The sequence below is a fragment of the Carcharodon carcharias genome, chromosome 30 (genome assembly GCF_017639515.1).
Source record: "Carcharodon carcharias isolate sCarCar2 chromosome 30, sCarCar2.pri, whole genome shotgun sequence".
In the NCBI taxonomy this organism is placed as follows: domain Eukaryota; kingdom Metazoa; phylum Chordata; class Chondrichthyes; order Lamniformes; family Lamnidae; genus Carcharodon; species Carcharodon carcharias.
Window position 1 is genome coordinate 36232883 of NC_054496.1, and position 21125 is coordinate 36254007.

General features: G+C 47.2%; 1 protein-coding gene across 1 annotated transcript; it reads left to right on the top strand.

The window, feature by feature from the left end:
- The first annotated feature begins 524 nt into the window (after nt 1–524).
- On the top strand, nt 525–13867 carry LOC121271255 (zona pellucida sperm-binding protein 3-like). The gene is made up of 8 exons (XM_041177076.1): nt 525–638; nt 2488–2603; nt 2692–2795; nt 2887–3064; nt 3151–3277; nt 3358–3446; nt 3529–3650; nt 13716–13867. Exons 2-8 carry the CDS (start codon nt 2488–2490, stop codon nt 13865–13867), a joined length of 888 nt encoding a protein of 295 aa, XP_041033010.1. The 5' UTR covers nt 525–638.
- Nucleotides 13868–21125: the final 7258 nt, after the last annotated feature.

Genomic DNA, 21125 nt, shown 5'->3' on the forward strand with positions numbered 1-21125 from the left:
TCACACACCTTCCCTTTTGTTCATTAACATCTTTCCCGACCAGACCAACTCCTATTGGTCCAAATAAAATCGGCCTTCCTGGTAACAAATCCATGGGTTCTGACATTAGTGGAGATTGTGGATGGTTTTTTGGTTCAATGTTGCTGCTTCTGGTCTCATTGGTGTCAGATGAGTGCAGCTTGTGTATATAAAAGGTGCTGCTCGGTGGCTGAAGGGATGGTTGAGTTGTTTGGTATCATGGGGGATTTTGTAGTGAGGGCTTTGTTCCCAGTGCTGGTGTTAATTGGAGCTGTTTGTGGCTCTGACACTTGGCAACAGTTTCTTGGCCAGAGGTTTCCATGGTGCAGAGTCAAAGCCACCCCTGTGCCTCAGACAGTCTCTCCTCCTGGGCCTCCCTTTGGTTCCCATTTCCGTGTGTCTGAGGGTGGGAGTGTGTCTCCACTGCAGACTGTGATGGTGCAGTGTGGAGAGGACAAGCTGCTGCTCAGGGTCCGGCTGGATTTATTGGAACCAGGCACCTGATCAAAGCTGCTGACCTGACCCTGGGGACAGCAGGTTGTCGGCCAACCAGGATCTACTCTCAGAACCACACTGTCCTCTTTGACTATGGACTCCATGAGTGAGGCAGCAGGTTGCAGGTAATGGGAATCCTCAGCTCTTGCTCTAAGCTTGGGCTGTAGGTTGTTCTCCACTCTTCATTCCAACACTGGATGAGATGTCAATGATATTGAGGATATAGCTGTCTCCTGCTTTATAAAACTACAAATTAGCTTTCTATCTTGTATTGTCCTTTGCCTTAACTGGTTCCTTAGCCCCTCCAACCTATAACATCAGCCCCATTGGTCTTGAACCTTCTCTTTGGATCCTCTAAGCTTTTGCTTTTGTTGTTTTGAGGATTTTCAGTTCCATTCCCCTCATTCAGATCAATCTAACTGGAGACTTCGGTTTCAGTCCAGGTTAAACCAATTGGGTTCTCTCTTAAATGAAGAAAATAAAATGAGAATTGGACTAAAGAGGAACTCACTCCTCATTTTTTATCTTTGTGAATAACTCGGGCTCTGGCTTCAAACTCTTCTATTTCCGTGCTCCATATTACTGTCCACTTGTGGCTCCTTTTTACTGTTAACTGAAGCTGCCCTTTTTGTTGAGTCACTTCCCTATTAATGGATCCTGGTCTTGTTCTGATGATCTCCCTCTTTGTATAAAGGGCTGAGGTTGCATTACAGCCCATAATGAGGTCACCCGGCCCCTCGAGCCTGTGCCCCAATCACTAAGATCCCGACCGAACTTCTAAACAACCGCCATGTTCCTGTCCTCTTAACAAGCTCTTTGATTCATGTCCTCAAAATATGATAAATATCATAATATTGTGCTTTATTGTAATATTGGGGTTGGGATAATTTGTGTGGGGCTGAATTGGGGACAGGTGGTCTGGAGGCTTTGAGTCATCAAAAAGAATCGAGCTTTGAAATGCTAAATCCATAAACATGGCTGAAGTTTTAGTATGAGATATGATGAAAATTTGCTTTTTCATATAAATTCCGGCAGTTTGAACTTCCAAAAGATGGTGGGATGTTACACCTAGTTATGAGAAACTATGCCGAAGCATTTATTTTTTCAAAAGGTTACTGATAAATTAATACTAAAGTTTTATATTATGAAAAGTGAAGTTGCAACAAGATATGGGAACAATGGAATTTACCTGTAAAGGGGATGAGGCTGAGTCAGTGGTGAAGACATCCTAAGATCTTTCACAAATGTGAGAAGCCTCCAGCCTATGCATCAAGTTCCTGTCTAAAAGAACCAAGGATGTGTTAACTCATATTGATTTCTCCTGCCCAGGTGGTGTTGCTTTGCTGGGTCTGTTCAAATCTGTTTTTTTATAGTTGCCTTAATGGAGGTGTCACTGGGAGCTAGATTAATCAGAAGATTTTGGGAGTTCTTATAGTAATTTGTAGACCTATGTATGTGCTTAATCTTTCCTTTTGTTCATGTTTACATTTTATCTAAATCTCCTGAATTTATGGCAGTCTTGTTGTTTCTGAATTCCAGGCACTGATTTCAAAATAAAATACTAATTGCAAAACAGTTCAGTGCATGATCAAGTTTCCTTCTTGGCTTTGATCCACCTGACTAGCATCATCTGCCACATCATAACATTCCCTTCATTCCCCAAAATAAATCCATCTGTCTCAAATGTACTCGTTGATTGAGCATTCACCGCTCTCTTGGGATGGAATCCCAAAGATTCACCACCTGCTGAATGAAGTAATTCCCTGTCACATTAATCTTAAGTGACCCCCTGACCTGAGATGCCTACCCATAATATTCAACTCTCCTCCGGCTGGGGGAAGCAGCCTCTTCACACTGACCCTGTCAATCCCCCTCAGAATTGTTTCCAAGGGATGGGATGACTTCATTGTTAACCCCTGTGGAGAACATTCTCATTTCAGATCAGTTCTTCATTCCTTAACCTGATTCTTTCAGATGACTGGAGATTTCCTCATCTACACCACCCATCTGAACCACACCCCAGAGTATCATGGATCTGTCATTGTGAGAACGAATGGAGCTGTCGTTCCCATTGAGTGTCGGTATTTTAGGTGAGAATCTTTAATCTCTTTGTCAATAAGATCTACAGCTGCTGGTGGTCTCTGACGTTGTCCTGAAATGACTCCCCTGCCTTTCCAGGAAGGGCAATGTGTCCAGTGACCCCATCAAGCCCACCTGGATCCCATTCAGCTCCACCAAGTCTGGAGAAGGGCGTCTGTCATTCTCTCTGTGCCTAATGAATGGTATGTGATGGGTGAATGGGGAGTGATTTCCTGTAGTCACTCACTAGGAGTTACAGCCACTGTCTCTAACCCTTGTCCTCTTGTACTTCAGGTGACTGGCTTACAGAGCGCACTTTGACTGTCTACTACCTGGGTGAGCTCATTCACATTGAGGCCTCTGTTTCAATGACCAACCACATGCCCCTGAAGCGCTACATTGACCACTGTGTAGCTACATTGATCCCAGACAAGGACTCCACCCCGAGATACAGCATCATTGACCACAATGGGTAAGGAGCTCTCTGCTTTCTCCATCTGGTCCCATCTCAATGGCTTCACTTGATTCACTTCTTGTCCCTTTTTAATCTTTCTTCAGTTGCCTCCTGGACAGCAAAGCTGAGGACTCCTTTTCAACCTTTGTGTTGCCAAGAAACGAGTGGGAGCTGGACAAGCTCTGGTTTGACCTGGACGCATTCCGTTTCCTTCGAGATGACTGTTCCTTGGTAAGAGGAAGCTGATCATTGGGGTCTCCATGTTGAGATGGAGTCACTGAATCATGACTTGTGTTGAATGTGTCCCTCAGATTTTCATTACCTGTCACCTGAAAGTTGCTCCAGTGGATCAGAGGGATTCCAGGAACAAAGCTTGTACTTTCCAGAAGGTGCAGAATGTGTAAGTTCCCCCTCTCTCCCTCCGGGGTATTGTGTGGGGATGTGATGCACAATCTGGTTGATGGGCTGCTTCTCTTGTTTAGCTGGACCCCATTGGAGGAACCAAGCATTGATATTTGTACCTGTTGCCATGTGCGTAACTGTGGTGCAAAAAAGGGGTTGTGGTTTGGTTCCAGAGGAAGGAGAGATCTTGTACCTGAAGCTGGTGGGACATTGATCCTCTAGATGTTGGAGCTCCCCCTTTCCCCTCTCTAACAGGAGTGTTCGATGTAGCAGAGTGTGAAGCTGGATTGAAGTGGGACGGTGAAATTGTCTAATTGACTGGTCAACCAGTTAACAAAGGCCTGGCTATTGTGGAGAATTGTGAATCTGCAGCTCCATCAGAAGGTGATCTGAGAGACAGCATGGCTTAAAGTGGATGCGACTAAACTCTCCATTTTCATTGGATCTCACTAATGCGGGTGTTGTCCATGTGGAATTCCAGACCAGATTCCACCTTTCAGACATGGAGGGAAATGAAGCGTTTGGAGATCTGGAGAACGTCATCTGACTGTCAGGAATTGACATGTGGTGGTTGCCAGGGACCTGATCTGGTGCCTGAACTTCATTTGTAATTTGTAGGGATATCCAATTTGCAGGTGGTAATATTCATGCAGACAGGAGCAAAAGGAATTGAGTGAGTGACCAAACAACGGTAAATGTTCTGAAGGAGAGTGAGGTCATCCACCTTGAACAAAAACTAGAAAAATCGTGCTGTTATCTTAATGTTGGAGGAAAAATCTTGAGTCCGATACTCACTTATAAATGGTTAATCGGGGCTAATGGGATGTTGGCCTCTCTCAGATGTGGTGCTTCAGTTTTCAGAACTCTGCGCACCCACACATCTGGATCTCTCAAAGGATTTTGGGCATCGAACATCAAAGGAGCCGTTTTGTTCTGAGGAGTCTTGATGCTGATTGGCCAGAATATTGATTGGGGTGAGGAGCACTTTACTCCTAGATAGAAGGTTGAGGCTGATCTGAGGTGTTTAAACTGTTGGGAGGATTTGGTGGGGTGGGTTTGGGGAATTGAGAACAAGGAACCTGAACTGAAATTGGAGCAGGGCCATTGAGTGTGAAATTGAAGGGGAGGGTGAGAGTACCTGAGGAGAGGAAAGTATTAATATTAGCTCATGTCAGACCAGGAAGAGAAATCGGGTGCTCAACAGTTTATTGGTAGTAAGATTGAGGGGACATGAGATAAGGTGTCAGGAACAAAATGAGGTTGGAGAGTGCCTGAGGGGAGATGGAGAAAGACATGAGTTTAGGGCTAGGGTAGGGAGGAGCCTGAGAGGAAGTTTGTCCTGATGGGTGAGGGGAAGGGAGGGAGGGAAGTGGCAGAAGCAGCTGATCTGAACCTTGTTACAAAGATCATGAGCTGTTTGCTCTTGTTGTTGGTGATAGGAAAGGGTTTTCAAAGATGGTTTGGAGTAGTGCAACTTGAGGGTTCCTAACATTGTAGCATGATCCTGGAATAGTGATGTGTTTTGGCATAGGACGGCAGGACACTGCTTCATAGGGTATAGCCAGCTCTGGTGGTGATCACAAAACCAGTTGTTCTCCCTGGGTGTTCAAGACTGAATCACTCTGACTTAAGCAGAGATGAAGGTTGGAGCAGAGAGAATGGCCTCCTGTGGGAGACCAATGGTTTCATTGGGGACTGGGGGATCCAAGTTGCAGGTGCATTTTTATTTATTAACAGAATGTTGGTATTGCTGGCAAGGCTAGCATTAATTACCCTGGAGAATGTGATGGTGAGCTGCTGCACGCCATGGATGTGGAGCCACACACACTGTTGTAAGGGAAGCAGTTCCAGGATTTTGACCCCGTGACAATGAAGTAACAGTGGTTATAGTTCCATATCAAGATGGTGTATGGTTTGGAGGGGAATTTGCAGGTGGTGGTGTTCCACGTGTGGAGCATTCGCAATAAAGTGAATGAATTAACTGCAGAAATAGGTGTAAACAGGTATGAGAGAGTCAGGATTATGGAGACATGGCTGCAGGGTGACCAGTGATGGGAACTGAACATCCAGCAGTATTTAGGTAGGAAGGAAGGACAGACAAAGGAAAAGGAGATGGAGTTGCATTGTTGGTTAAAGAGGAAAGATCATAGCTCCAATGATGTGGAATCTGTGGGTAGAGCTGAGAAGCACAAAGGGGCAAAAAACATTAGTGGGGGTTTTATATTGACTCCCCAAACTGTAGTGATGATGGGAATGGCATTAAAGAGGAAATTAGAGTTGCATGCAATAATGGAACATCTGTAATTATGGGTGACTTTAATCTGCATATAGATTGAGCAAATCAAATTAGTGACAATACCCTAGAGGAGGGGTTCCTGGAGAGTATACGGGATGGTTTTCTGGACCAATATGTTGAGGAACCAACTAGAGAACAGGCCATCCTAAACTGGGTATTGTGTAATGAGAAGGGAATAATTGGCAATCTAGTTGTGCAAGGCCCCTTGGCAAAGAGTGACAGTAATATGATAGAATTCTTCATCAAGATAGAGAATGACGAAGTTGATTCCGAAACTAGGATCCTAAATCTTAATAAAGGAACCTACCATGGTGTGAGATGCGAGTTGACTATGATGGATTGGGAACTGTTACTTCAAGGGATGACGGTGAATAGGCAATGGCAAAAGTTCAAAGAGCGCATGGGTGAACTGCAGCAATTGTTTATTCCTGTCTGGCGCAAAAGTTAAACAGGAAAGGTGGTCAAATCATGGCTTACAAGAGTAATTAGAGATAGTATTAGATCCAAGGAAGAGGCAGACAAATTGGTCAGAAAAATCAACAGACCTGAGGTGTGGGAGCACTTAGAATTCAGCAAAGGAGGACTAAGGGATTGATTAAGAAGAGGGAAATAGAGCAAAAGAGTAAGTTTGTGGGGAACATAAAAACTGACTGTAAATGTTTCTATAGGTACATGAAGAGAAAAAGATTGGTGAGGGTAAATGTAGGTCCCTTACAGTCAGAAACGGGAATTTATAATGGAAAACAAAGAAATGGCTGACCAAATAAATACATATTTTGGTTTTGCTTTCACAAAGGAGGACACAAATAACACACCAGAAATGTTGGGGAACACAGGGTTTAGTGACGGAGGAACTGAAAGAAATCAGTATTAGTACAGAAATGGTGTTGGAGAAATTGATGGGGTTGAAGGCTGATAAATCCCCAGGGCCAGAATATCTAAATCCTGAGTACTTAAGGAAGTGGCCCTAGAAATAGTGGATGCATTGGTGGTCATCTTCCGAGATTCTATAGAATCTGGGACAGTTCCTACAAAGTGGATTGTAGCTAATGTAACCCTGCTATTTAAAAAGGGAGGTAGAGAGAAAACAGTGAATTATACACCAGTCAGCCTGACATCAGTTGTGGGCACAATTATAGAGTCCATTATCAAGGATTTAATAGCTGAGCTAAAAGCAAAGAACTGCGGATGCTGGAAATCCAAAACAAAAACAGAAATACCTGGAAAAACTCAGAAGTTCTGGCAGCATCGGCAGAGAAGAGCACAGTTGACGTTTCGAGCTGTTGAAGGGTCATGAGGACTCAAAACGTAAACTGTGCTCTTCTCCGCCAATGCTGCCAGAACTGCTGAGTTTTTCCTGGTATTTCTGTTCTTGTTTTTAATAGCTGAGCACTTGGCAAACAGTAGCAGAATCAGGCAGAGTCAGCATGGATTTAGAAAAGAAAATCATGCTTGGCAAATTTACATGAATTTTTCAAGGATGAAACTAGCAGAGCTGATGAGGGGGAGCCAGTGGATGCAGTTTATTTGGACTTTCAGAAGGCTTTTGATAAAGTCCCACATAAGAAATTAGCATGTAAAATGAAAACACATGGAATTGGGGGTAATGTATTGAGATGGATAAAAAAACTGGTTGGCAGACAGGAAACGGTAGGAGTAAACAGGTCTTTTTCCAAATTGTAGGCAGTGACTCGTGGGATACCACAGGGATCAGTGCTGGGAGCCCAGCTATTCACAATATATTTAATGATTTAGATGAGGGAACTAAATGTAATATATCCAAATTTGAAGATGACACAAAGCTGGGTGGGAGGGTGAGCAGTGAGGAGGATGCAGAGATGGTTCAGTGTGATTTGAACAAAATGAGAGTGGGCAGACGCATGGCAGATGCAATATAATGTAGATAAATATGAGGTTATCCACTTTGGTAGCAAAAGCAGGAACGAAGATTATTATCTGATTGGCTATGAATTGAGAGAGGGGAATGTGCAATGAGACCTGGGTGTCCTCATACACCAGTTGCTGAAGGTAAGCATGCAGGTGTAGCAGGCGGTAAAGAAGGCAAATGGTATGTTGGCCTTCATAGCGAGAGGATTCGAGTAAAGGAGCAGGGATGTCTTGCTGCAATTATATAAGGTCTTGGTGAGAACACACAAAGAAAAGTAAGCACAGGAAGAGGCCCTTCGACCCTCCAAGCCTGCACCGATCATATTGCTCGTCAAACTAAAATATTTTGCACTTCCGGGTTCTGAATCCCTCTATTCCCATCCTATTCATGTATTTGTCAAGCTGCCTCTTAAACAATACATTCATACTTGCCAAAACAAAAACAGAATTACCTGGAAAAACTCAGCAGGTCTGGCAGCATCGGCGGAGAAGAAAAGAGTTGACCTTTCGAGTCCTCATGACCCTTCAACAGAACTAGGTGAATCCAAGGAGAGGGGTGAAGTATAAGCTGGTTCAAGGGGTCAGGGCGGGGTGGAGGCGTGGGGGGTTGGGTGGGGGGAGAGAAGTGGAGGGGGGGGTGTGGTTGTAGGGACAAGCAATCAGTGATGGGAGCAGATAATCAAAAGATGTCACAGACAACAGAACGCAGAGGTGTTGAAGTTGGTGATATTATCTAATCGAATGTGCTAATTAAGAATGGATGGTGGAGCACTCAAGGTATAGCTTTAGTGGGGGTGGGGGGCAGAAAAGATTTAAAAATAATGGACATAGGTGGGAAAAGAAAAATCTATATAAATTATTGTAAAAAAACAAAAGGAAGGGGGAAGAAACAGAAAGGGGGTGGGGATGGAGGAGGGAGTTCCAGACCTAAAGTTGTTGAATTCAATATTCACTCCAGAAGGCTGTAAAGTGCCTAGTCGGAAGATGAGGTACTATTCCTCCAATTTGCGTTGGGCTTCACTGGAACAATGCAGGAAGCCAAGGACAGACATATGAGCAAGAGAGCAGGGTGGAGTGTTAAAATGGCAAGTGACAGGGAGGTTTGGGTCATTCTTGTGGACAGACCGCAGGTGTTCTGCAAAGCGGTCACCCAGTTTACGTTTGGTCTCTCCAATGTAGAGGAGACCGCATTGGGAGCAACGAATGCAGGAGACTAAGTTGGAGGAAATGCAAGTGAAATGCTGCTTCACTTGAAAGGAGTGTTTGGGCCCTTGGACGGTGTTACGTCTTATGCGTGGGCATGGGGAGGTGCCATAGGTGGGGGTTGAGGAGTAGGGGGTGATGGAGGAGTGGACCAAGGTGTCCCGGAGGGAATGATCCCTACGGAATGCCGATGGGGGGTGAAGGGAAGATGTGTTTAGTGGTGGCATCATGCTGGAGTTGGCGGAAATGGCGGAGGATGATCCTTTGAATGCGGAGGCTGGTGTGGTGATAAGTGAGGACAAGGGGGACCCGATCATGTTTCTGGGAGGGAGGAGAAGGCATGAGGGCGGATGCGCGGGAGATGGGCCGGACACGGTTGGCCCTGTCAACGACCGTGGGTGGAAAACCTTGGTTAAGGAGAAAGGAGGACATGTCAGAGGAACTGTTTTTGAAGGTAGTATCAGAACAGATGCGACGGAGGCGAAGGAACTGAGAGAATGGGATGGAGTCCTTACAGGAAGCGGGGTGTGAGGAGCTGTAGTCGAGGTAGCTGTGGGAGTTGGTAGGCTTGTAATGGATATTGGTGGACAGTCTATCACCAGAGATTGAGACAGAGAGGTCAAGGAAGGGAAAGGAAGTGTCAGAGAAGGACCACGTGAAAATGATGGAGGGGTGGAGATTGGAAGCAAAATTAATAAATTTTTCCAAGTCCCGATGAGAGCATGAAGCAGCACCAAAGTAATCATCGATGTACCGGAGAAAGAGTTGTGGAAGGGGGCCAGAGTAGGACTGGAACAAGGAATGTTCCACATACCCCATAAAGAGACAGGCATAGCTGGGGCCCATGCGGGTACCCATAGCCACACCTTTTATTTGGAGGAAGTGAGAGGAGTTGAAGGTGAAATTGTTCAGTGTTAGAACAAGTTCAGCCAGACGGAGGAGAGTAGTGGTGGATGGGCATTGTATCATACTTGCTTCCACCACCTCATCTGGCAGCAAATTCCAGACACTCTTTTACGTGTAAAAATACTTGTCCCGCACATCTCCTCTAAAGCTTTCTCCTCTCACCTTAAATCTATGTCCCCTAGTAATTGACTCTTCCACCCTGGGAAAAAGCTTCTGACTCTGTCGATGCCACTCATAATTTGTTAACTTCTTTCAAGTCGCCCCTCAATCTCCGTCACTCCGGTGAGAATAATCCAAGTTTCTTCAACCTCTCCTCATAACTAATAACCTCCAGACCAGGCAGCATCCTGGTAAACCTCCTCTGCACCCTCTCCAACACCTCCATATCCTTCTGGTAATGTGGTGACCAGAATTGCATGCAATATTCCAAGTGTGGCCTAACCAATATTCTATACAGCTGCAGCATGACTTCCCAGCTTTTATACTCAACAACACTGCCGATGAAGGCAAGCTTGCCATATGCCTTCCTGACTACCTTATCCACCTTCATATATGCCACTTTCAGTGACCTGTGGACCTGTACACCCAGATGCCTCTGCCCTTCGATGCACTTAAGGGTTCTGCCATTTACTGTATAATTCCTACATGTATTAGATCTTCCAAAATGCATTACCTCACATTTGTCTGGATTAAACTCCATCTACCATTTCTCCGCCCAAGTCTCCAACTGATCTATATCCTGTTGTATCCTTTGACAATCCTCTTCACTATCTGCAATTCCTCCAACCTTAGTGTTGTCTGCAAACTTACTAATTAGCCCAGTTACATTATCCTCCAAAATAATTTACGTTTACTACAAACAGCAAAGGTCCCAGCGCTGATCCCTGCAGAACACCACTAATCACAGCTCTCCATTCATAAAAGCACCCTTCCACTCCTACCCTCTGTGTTCTATGACCAAGCTAATTCTATATCCATCTTGCCAGCTCACCTCTGATCCCGTGCGACCTTACCTTCTGTACCAGTCTGCCATGAGGGACCTTGTCAAAGGCCTTAGTGAAATCCATGTAGATAACATCCACTACCCTTCGTCATCTTCGTCACTTCCTCGAAAAACCCGATCAAGTTAGTGAGACACGACCTCCCCTTCACAAAACCATGATGCCTCTCACTAATACGGCCATTTGCTTTCAAATGGTAGTAAATCCTGTCACGAACAATCTTCTCCAATAATTTCCCTCCCACTGACAGAAGGCTCACCGGCCTGTGATTTCCTGGATTATCCCTCCTACCCTTCTTAAACAATGGAACAACATTGGCCATTCTCCAGTCCTCTGGGACCTCACCCGTAGCCAGTGAGGATACAAAGATTTCTGTCAAGGCCCCAGCAATCTCCTCCCTTGCCTCCCTCAGTACTCTGGGATGGATCTCATCTGGCCTTGGGGACTTATCCACCTCAATATTCTTCAAGACGCCTAACACCTGCTCTTTTTTGATCTCAGCATGATCCAAGCTATCTAGACAAATCGACCGCCATGTCCTTCTCTTTGGTGAATGCTGATGAGAAGTACTCATTTAGTATCTCTCCCATTTCTTCTGGCTCCACGCACAGATTCCCACCACTGTCCCTGAGTGGGCCTGTCCTTTCCCTGGCTACCCTCTTGGTAGAATTGGATCGGATGATTTGGATCTTAAGCACTTTGAGATCCTAGATATCTGGTAAGGCACCCTTGTCTTTGTTCTTTAGAGCTCCCTGCTTATTTTATCCTCCATTCCCAAAGTAGCACAGGCAGCCAACAACCTTTCTACAATAAAGTCTTGTATTTGCATTCATTCTCTGTCATCGTTTTGGTTATAAATTCTTTGGGAATTCCTACCTTGGTGAGGCCACAGCTGGAGTATTGTGTGCAGTTCTGGTCGCCACATTATAGGAAGAATGTGAATGCACTGGAGAGGGTACAGAGGAGATTCACCAGGATGTTGCCTGGGAGGAAACATTTAAGCTATGAAGTCAGGTTGGATAGACTTGGGTTGTTTTCGTTGGAGCAGAGAAGACTGAGGGGTGACCTGATCGAGGTGTACAAGATCATGAGGGGCATGGACAGGGTGGATAGGGAGCAGCCGTTCCCCTTGGTTGAAGTGTCAGTCACAAGGGGGCATAAGTTCAAGGTGAGGGAGAGGAGGTTTAGGGGGGATATGAGGAAAAACTTTATTCCCCAGAGGGTGGTGACGGTCTGGAATGTGCTGCTTGGGAGGGTGGTGGAGGTGGGTTGCCTCACATCCTTTAAAAAGTACCTGGATGAGCACTTGGCACATCATAACATTCAAGGCTATGGGTCAAGTGCTGGTAAATGGGATTAGGTAGGTATGTCAGGTGTTTCTCACGTGTCGGTGCAGACTCGATGGGCCAAAGGGCTTCTTCTACACTGTGGTTCTGAGATTCTGATTAAGATCACATGGTGGGCACATGGGGCAGGTGTGATCACGTGATGGGCACGTGGGGCAGGTGTGATCACACGGGCACGTGGGGCAGGTATGATCACACGGTGGGCACGTGGGGCAGGTGTGATCACACGGTGGGCATGTGGGGCAGGTGTGATCACATGGTGGGCACGTGGGACAGGTGTGATCACATGGTGGGCACGTGGGGCAGGTGTGATCACATGGTGGGCACGTGGGGCAGGTGTGATCACATGGTGGGCACGTGGGGCAGGTGTGATCACACGGTGGGCACGTGGGGCAGGTGTGATCGTGCAGTGGGGGTGGGCAGGAAATGCCCGAACACTGTCAGGTGATTAATTTGCAGGATCGGGCAGGTTAGAAAGACCCCTGGACAAACATACCAGCTCCACAGCCGGGAGCAGCTCAACTGGGGGCACAAATTTCAGAAAAGGAATTTTATTTTTTCAAGTGAAGAATTCACCCCCTGTTTGGGGCTGTCACACTCTCCCTGACAACCCAACCATTCAAACCCTCAGTTTCATTTAATCCCCTTGGAAACCACCTCACTCCTCCCCCACAGTCCAGTCAGCTCCTGGGACCCCCTCATTCCCCTCCCCCACAGCCCAGTCAGCTCCTGGGACCCCCTCAGTCCCACGCACCCACAGTTCAGTCAGCTCCTGGGACCCCCTCAGTTTCACCCCCACAGTCCAGTCAGCTCCTGGGACCCCCTCACTCCCCTCCCCCACAGTCCAATCACCTCCTGGGACCCCCTCACTCCCACCCCTGCTCAGTCATATGTCTGAGATGAGACATAGAGTGGCTCCATGGTTTAGTGATGCCTCCCTGCAGGTTCTCCTCCAGACCGTCCGGGAACAGTGGGAGTTGCTCCGGGTGGAGGGAGGGTTGAGGCTGGCAGAGATGGGTGACCATTCTGAGGTGGCAATGGTTTACAGGTGATGGGGTGTGGCTCAGTTCAGTGCCTCATTCCTGCACAAGATGAGTCAAACTCAAGTTGTCTCTGACATTCCTGGCACATCCCTCCATGGCCCTCACATCTTGGAAAGGTGCTGCGACATTCCTGGCCTCTTCCTCAGAATCCTCACCATCCTCCTCACCTGAGTCAGAGAGCAGCTCCCCATGTCTTCACCTGGCAAATCCTCTCCTCCCTGCAATGCCACATTGTGCAATGTACAGCCCTCAACTCACCCTCAGACACCATAAACCTGCCCTCCCTCAAGCTGCACCTGCCCTCCATCAAGCTTCAACTGCCCTGTCTGCGTGTAGATCTTCCCTGTGGCATACACCTGCCACCCAGGACCCAATGACATCCGACAGGATGGAACCAATGCAATATGCAAGACATTTGCTTCCTTCCCAAATCTTCACCCCTACCCACACCGCCCAACCCCCAGTGTCTTTCTGTTGCTCGTGTTTATACCCTGACCCCACCTGCAATAGCCCCCTCTCCGCTCTTGCTGCTACTGACAGTCCATGTCTGTGAACATTTTCCTGTTCCCTTCCTCTTTGCCTCAGAGTTCAGCAAAGAGAACCACTCACCGTTTGTCCAAATGGACCAGCTCACCTGGTGCATGCCACCTTTAACCAGCCCTAAATCAGGTGGCACAAGTTTCCCATTCACCGCTGACTTAATCTTGATGGTTGGACTTAATGTGGAAAAGTTGTAATTTAATGAGTATTCATGGGATGCTCATGTAGGGAAAAGAAGTTCCCGTCATCGGATACGGTGAATTCCAACCCACCACTGAAACGTCGCCAACTCAACCTATTAAACTCTTTTTTTACATTCGTTCATGGGATGTGGGCATCGCTGGCTGGGCCAGCGTTTATTGCCCATCCCTAATTGCCCTTGTTCAGAGGGCATTAAGAGTCAGCCACGTTGCTGTGGGTCTGGAGTCACATGTCGGCTGACCAGGTAAGGACAGCAGATTTTCTTCCCTGAAGGACATCAGTGAACCAGATGGGTTTTTACAATAATCGACAATGGTTTTGTTGTCAGCGTCAGACTTTTAATTCCAGATTTTTATTGAATTCAAATTTCACCATCTGCCATGGTGGGATTTGAACCCAGTTTCCCAGAGCATTACCCTGGGTCTTGGGGCTGCGAGTCCAGTGACAAATCCACGATGTCACCACCTTCCGCCATTGGGAAGATGAGATTTTGGTTCCTGCCTGATTAAGTCCCTCCGTCCACCACATTCCCACTCTCGATGGCCCCATTAAATTCTGCCCAATGTAAGGGAGAATGTGCAAGGTGACGGGGATAAGGCAGGGGAATGGGACTAGGTGGAAAGCTCTTTCAGATAGCCAGTACAGGCTCGATGGGCCAAATGTCCTCCCTCTGCACTGTAAAGATATTTTGAGACTGTGAAATGTTTCAGCTCAATGACCCTTCAACTGAACAATTTTAATCCCAATGATTCAGTTCTTTTCCTCATTGAATTAATTGAACGATTAGATTTAACAGATATTTCAGCACATTCTTCAACCGTTCTCTGAACTTAGTCTGGGTTATGGCATAAATACAAGTGTTTGTGCAGCAACTCAGGAGCTGCAGCATGAAGCCTAATTCCAGTACAACTGAATGAAACTTTACAGACCTATACCGCAACTACCACATCTGGTACCATATAGAATAAACCATTAACGTTGACCATAACAGGATGAAATTGGCCGAGATAACAAACAGTAAAATGATGGATTTCTTTCGACTCTCCATCTCCGGGTCTCTGGGACTCTCCCCACTGCTGTCAGCCCGGAGTCTCCTGCGGGCTCTGCTGCTCACTAAAATGTGTCTGACAGTGAAAACATTGAGCAGCAAAATCAGAACAAATGGGAAAAATGGGGTTATAATCTGATGCAGGAACTCGATTGATACCCAGACTGTAGAAAACCAAACAGGCTCTGGTATGAAACAAAAAAAGGGGGAGTTGAAGAGTGAATACTGACCTGTGTATATAAAATACCAGATAATATTCTTTACACAGCTCAGAACAGTCACTGTTCCCAGAACCATAGCTGCCATTTTACTGGTGCAATGTTTACTTTTCAGCTTCTGGCCACAAAAGCGATCAAAGGTGAAAGTGACGGTGAACCAGACAGAACAGTCAGTGGCTGCATAAAGTAGGATACCATGGATATTATATATCGGCATGAACTTCAGGAAAAGAAACTGTTCCCAAAAAACAATTGGAATGTGTCTCAATATCAGGTTGAGGATAATTACCAGTAGATCTGCTGCTGCCATGGCCACCAGGAAGCATGTCACACATTAAGAGAGACAACACTTTCCCTTAGACAGGATCACAATTGTCACTGAGTTAGCTCTGAGCAAGGGGAATAAATAGATAAATTATTCTTCAGGGTGGGAACAAAGCTTTCAGACTGATTCAGGAAATTGAGATTTTCAGGAGCACTTATCTGTCCAGGGATCTATTGCAATGATTCTACCTGAAAGAACAAATGGGAAGTTTTATGATGTGGTTAAGGCAACAGAGATTAAATGGCAACAGGAATGACACTAAAATTAATAAACTGAATGTTGATCCTGATTCTCCACATAAGGAGATATTAGGTCAAATGATTAAAAGCTTGGTCAAAGTGGTAGGTATTATGGAGTGACTTCCGAGAAGCAAGGTGAGATTGAGAGGTGGAGAGGTGGAGAGGTGTAGGGAGGGAATTCCAGAGCTTCATGGCCCGGCAGCCAACAATAATGGAGTGATTAAAATGGTGATTCCATAATCAAAGGGACAGAGAGAGAAAACCGATGGGGGAGGTGAATATTCCTCCTCTCAGCCATAGTGAGGCGATGGTTCTCCATATCTTGGGACCAGCTGTGACAGAGCCTGGAGCATTCAGTGTCAGCGCGAGCGTTTAGGGTGACGTTATGTTTCTGCCTTGACGCCTTAACTCCCAGCTGCCCCTCATCCTGCTGTCTGGAATCATGTCCAAGCTGCAGATGGTGGAACCATGGACCTTGTGCTATCCATCCCACCCCAATCCCTCTCCCCAACCCTCCCTTTCTGATTTTCTGCTTTCTAATGATTCCAAAAAATTGGCAGGTTCTGAGTGACAGCAGCTCCAGGAGGCAGAGAGAGTGAGGGAGAGAGAAGCAGAGAGAAAGAGAGTGAGAGATCCAGACAGAGAGTGAGAGAGACAGAGAGAGAGAGGGGGAGACAAAGAGAGAGAGAGATAGAGAGAGCGAGCGAGACAATGAGAATGAGAGAGATAGAGAGCGTGTGAGAGAGAGATAGAGAGAGAGATGGAGAGAGCGTCAGCACTGCACTGATGATGAACCCCTGTCACTTGGCCTGACCCTCACAGCCACCCACTTAAATCCTCACACTACCTGTACCTTAGAGATTAGGAGCGACTCAGAATCTGCATGTGGTGTGTCACCAAGTGTGAGTGAGCTACAGCCAGACCAGGGGGAAAGGATCATTCATGTGACAGCTCAGTGGAGGGTGAGGATACAAATGATTTAAGATACATGGGGCAGCCTACAGGAGAATGCTGATGGGTGGAAACACTGAATTGCTTTGTACATTAACCGGTCTGTCAGGCTGTTTGTTGTCACTATCAAGGAGCATGAAGGAGTCCAGCTCCAAAGTGACACAGGACATTGCCCAGGGCATGAAACCCATTCTGTCCCCTGTGGAAGTGGTCACTCACTCCAGTACAGCACTAGCAGACCCAGCTGAGATACAGTGTCTGGGGGACATTGTCTCAGTTTCCATTGGATATGGAATGGAGATTGTGACTGGAACTGAAACCAATGGCTTTGGTCTTCCCAAAATTCACATGACAAAAATTTTAAGGCAGCTAAACATGGATTATAGAATTAATAGCTGGAGGCAGAGACTTACCAGGGACACCAAAAAGAGCGAGGATGGGGTAGTAACCTGCTTGAATAACCAGAAGTAGCCCATAAACTCGCCATGATAATGTCATCCAATCAGAATTATTAGAAAGCCAGTCAAGCCCATCGGTTAAACTCCGATCCATTGTTCTCAGATTCTGATCCATTGTTGTAACATTCCAATCCATTGTTCTCAGATTCTGATCCATTGTTGTAACATTCCAATCCATTGTTCTCAGATTCTTTTCCATTGTTGTAACATTCCAATCCATTGTTCTCAGATTCTGATCCATTGTTGTAACATTCCAATCGATTGTTCTCAGATTCTGATCCATTGTTGTAACATTCCAATCCATTGTTCTCAGATTCCGATCCATCCTCTCCGTCCTCTGGAGCCGTTGATCCCTGTCAGTGCCGGTGGTGATGTTCCTGCTGACATTATGGGATAACACATCGAAGAGATTCCCTTATTAACAGAAGAGGGAAACCCTCCAGTGACACAATTAGGATCCATGGAGAGTGACATTAATTACAGTCACTGAACAAACAAGTTCAGTTAATCCCTTCCATTCCAACACTTTTTATACCTCAATAAAATAGATCATTTACCCTGTCTGGATGTGATTTGTGAGGGTCACTGAGGGAAAGAATGGTGGAAATAGTGGACACACTGACCATAACCTTTCAATCCTCCTTTGATATGGGGGTGGTGCCAGAGACCTGGAGGGTTGTAAATGTTCCACCGGCTTTAAAAAAGGAAAGGGGGATAAACCCTGTAACTGCAAACCAGCCAGTCTCACATCAGTGAAACATTGGGGGAAATTTCTAACTTCTAAAATCTGCAACAACTTAAAATGTGGCTTGGAAAACATGAGTTAATAAATGAGCAGCAGCACAGGTATATTCATGGGAAATTGTGTCTGACCAACTTGGAGTTCTTTGAGGAAGTAATGGAGAGGGTTGATGAGCTCAGCCTCGTTCATGTTATGTAAATGGACTTGGCGATTTAACTCAGCAGGTAGCGTTAGCCTGTGAGGCCACCCCCTCCATGTCTTAGTGTTGATCCTGCTTTGGGCATTTGGCATGAGCTGGGTGGTCAAGCAGATAGTGACCATGCTTACATCAGGCTTAGTGGTTGATGAGAAGATGGGTTCTCCCTGTACCATGTTCCTGTTCTGCTACCTTAACGGGTCTGCCAAAAAGGTCCCAATAATCATCCTTACTTTCCACGGTCCTACCATTTCTCCTGTATTCCCGTACCTTGTTTGTCCTGCCCAAGAGCATAACCTCACACTTATCCATATAACATTCCATGTGGCATTCCTTAGGCTATCTGACCAGCCTGTCTGTATATGCCTGTAATGTTTGGGCCTCCTCCTGAGTATTTACCAGCCCACCAATGTTCCTCTCCTTTGGTTCTTGAAGGTTGAGCACATTATGAGCCTGGGGGGAAAGGGATGAATTGTGTTACTGACTGAACGCTAACTGATCCACTGTCCTTGTTAATTTCAGCATCATCAGAGCATGGCCGCAATGAGGACGTCCAGATGCCCCCTTCCACACTGAGGGGTATCAATTGTCATGAGCGTCACACCATTTCAGTGAGGCAGGCACCAGCGCAGCGACTATCACATCAGTGGGGAATATAACATCAGCTAGTGTCCCGGAGCACAATGGAGAGGGCACTTCACAATCGCTGGAGGAGATGGCACAGACAGAGAGCACCGATGGCGCCAGCAGCCCGAGGACTGCAGGGCACTAGGCACATGCTGAGTCCGGCAGTGATGATGTGCCTCTGGAGCTGTCCACCATTCAGCAGCTGCAGGACAAGCGGCTGGGTGTGCGGGAGCATCTGGGAGAGTTGCATGAGAGTGTGCTTCACTTGGTCTCTGTGGTGGAGGAATCCAGGCAGAGTGTCAGTGATGGCATAAACCTCATGGCAGAGTGTCAGGCTTCCTCCATGGAGAGATTGGCGACTCTCATGGAGAGCGGCTTCCAACAAATTGATCAGCTTCTGATGGGGTTACGCTCGGACCTGCAAGTCCTCACAGCGCTACTGGCCACAGGTGCTCATTGGCAATGTGGAAGATGTTCTGGGCACCAATTGTCCCAGTGCGGCACCCATCCATCTGTGGTGAGCAGGGAGGTCCAAAGTGACCTCACGTCATCACAGCAGCTGCCTGTTGTCTGTGTGGTCTCCTCTCAGGGCGCTCCGGATGAGGGCAGCAGCTCTGACCCTCTGCCAGTGACCGGTGCATCTGTTGAGGCTGCGACAACTGGGGAGGTGCCAGCTGTGGAACAGGCCACTCCCTCCCAGGCTGTGCCTGCACAGGCTCCACGGGCCAGAGGACGTCCACCAAGGTCATCGAGGCCAACAGGACAGCAGAGTCAGCAGGCTGCCTCACAAGCCACTCCGAGCGATGGGGCAGCACCAAGACGTAGCACCCACAAACATAAGCATAAGGCACGTTAGGCCCACCATGGGTTTGTCACTGGTGCTTTTGTGTTGGCCCGAGATTAGGGAATTTCTATTTTTCAATGTTGGAGCAACATTTTGTTTTGATTTTTGTGGCACCATCTGATGGATGGAAATAAAGTCCACATGTGTTACCATGGCTGAGGGTGGCTCCTTTGTGCTGCATTTGTATGTTTCACAGACATATCATGAGTATTTGAGTGGACATTGATGTTTATGTAGGAAGCTCTTAGTTGCAGCTGATGAGGTGGAAGATGTAGCACCTAAGTGCCGCTGATGGATGCGCCAGGATGTGTGGAGGAGCTAGCTGAAGATTCGTTGGATTAAAGTCTCCCGGGTGTCCCTGCCTCCTTGGTGTAGTAGCGGGTTGGCGTGCTGCACCTCATCATTGCCCTGTGCTTCCTCATCCTCTGAGGCACTGCTGGATTCATCATGTGCAGCCGAAACCACTGTGTCGAGGTCTTCATCGTCCACTGCGTCCCCCCTTTCCAGTGCAAGATCGTGGAGAGTGCAACCTGCAACCACTTATCACCAAGACACGATCTGGAGGGTTACTGGAGTATTGCCCCTGAGCGGTCCAGGCATCGGAAGCGCATCTTGAGAAGACCGATGGCTCTCTTCACCACAGCCCTTGTGGAGGCGTGACTCCTTTTGTAGCGCTGCTCAGCTTCTGTTCTTGGATAGCGGAGAGGGGTCATGACTCACCTTCTGAGGGGATAGCCCTTGTCACCAACCAGCCATCCATCCAGCCTACTCGAAGCACTAAAGAGACCCGGCACCTGGGTGTGTCTGAGGATGTAGGCTTCATGGGAGCTGCCTGAGTACCTTGCACAGACTTTCAGAATCTGCATCCTGCGATCACACACTATCTGCACATTCATGGACTGGAAGCCCTTCCTGTTGACTAAGGCACGGGCTCACCTGCTGGCGCCTTGATGGACACATGTGTACAGTCTATAGCACCCTGGATGCGGGGGAAGCCAGCAATTGCTGCGAAGCCTCTGGCTCGCTGTGTCTGACTTGCAGCAGAAGTGGATGAAGGTCATGCCTGTCGGAACAGAGCGTCTGGAACCTGGTTGACATAAGTGTGGACAGCTGACTGGGAGACACCACAAAGATCACCCCCAAGCCCTGGAAGGAGGCAGAGGCATAGAGGTGGAGGGCAACTGTGACCTTCAGAACCGCTGGCATGGGGTTTCCACCCACACAGTTAGGGGAGATCTCAGGGCCCAGCATCTGACAGATGCTGTTGACTGTTTCCCTTGACAGTCGGAGTCTCCTTTGGCACTGCACCTCAGTCATATTGAGGTAGCTGCTTTGCCGCCTGTATATCCTGGCAGCAGGATAGTGGCGTCTTCTGCGGCCCCTTCCACCTTGGACAACCTCTTGGCCCTGCGCCCCTTGTGCCTGTTCCTGGACTCCCAAAGGTGGCTCCCCTGGAGGCTGATTGTCCACTCCTGGCCTCCTCCTCATTCTATCCCTCCCTTCCTCCTCAGAGGAGCTGCCTCCAGTGGAGATGTCAGAATCCATACCTAGGCTAAATGGAGGCCTCTGGAAAGCTGGAGGCCCGATAAAGGTTCTGACCGAGGAG

Excerpts from the sequence above, each read along its gene's own strand:
- LOC121271255 (XM_041177076.1), top strand. The coding sequence starts at position 2,488 with ATGACTGGAGATTTCCTCATCTACACCACCCATCTGAACCACACCCCA. Across the intron at positions 3,065-3,150 it reads AGCATCATTGACCACAATGG|TTGCCTCCTGGACAGCAAAG; the intron begins GTAAGGAGCTCT and ends ATCTTTCTTCAG. Across the intron at positions 3,447-3,528 it reads TTCCAGAAGGTGCAGAATGT|CTGGACCCCATTGGAGGAAC; the intron begins GTAAGTTCCCCC and ends TCTCTTGTTTAG.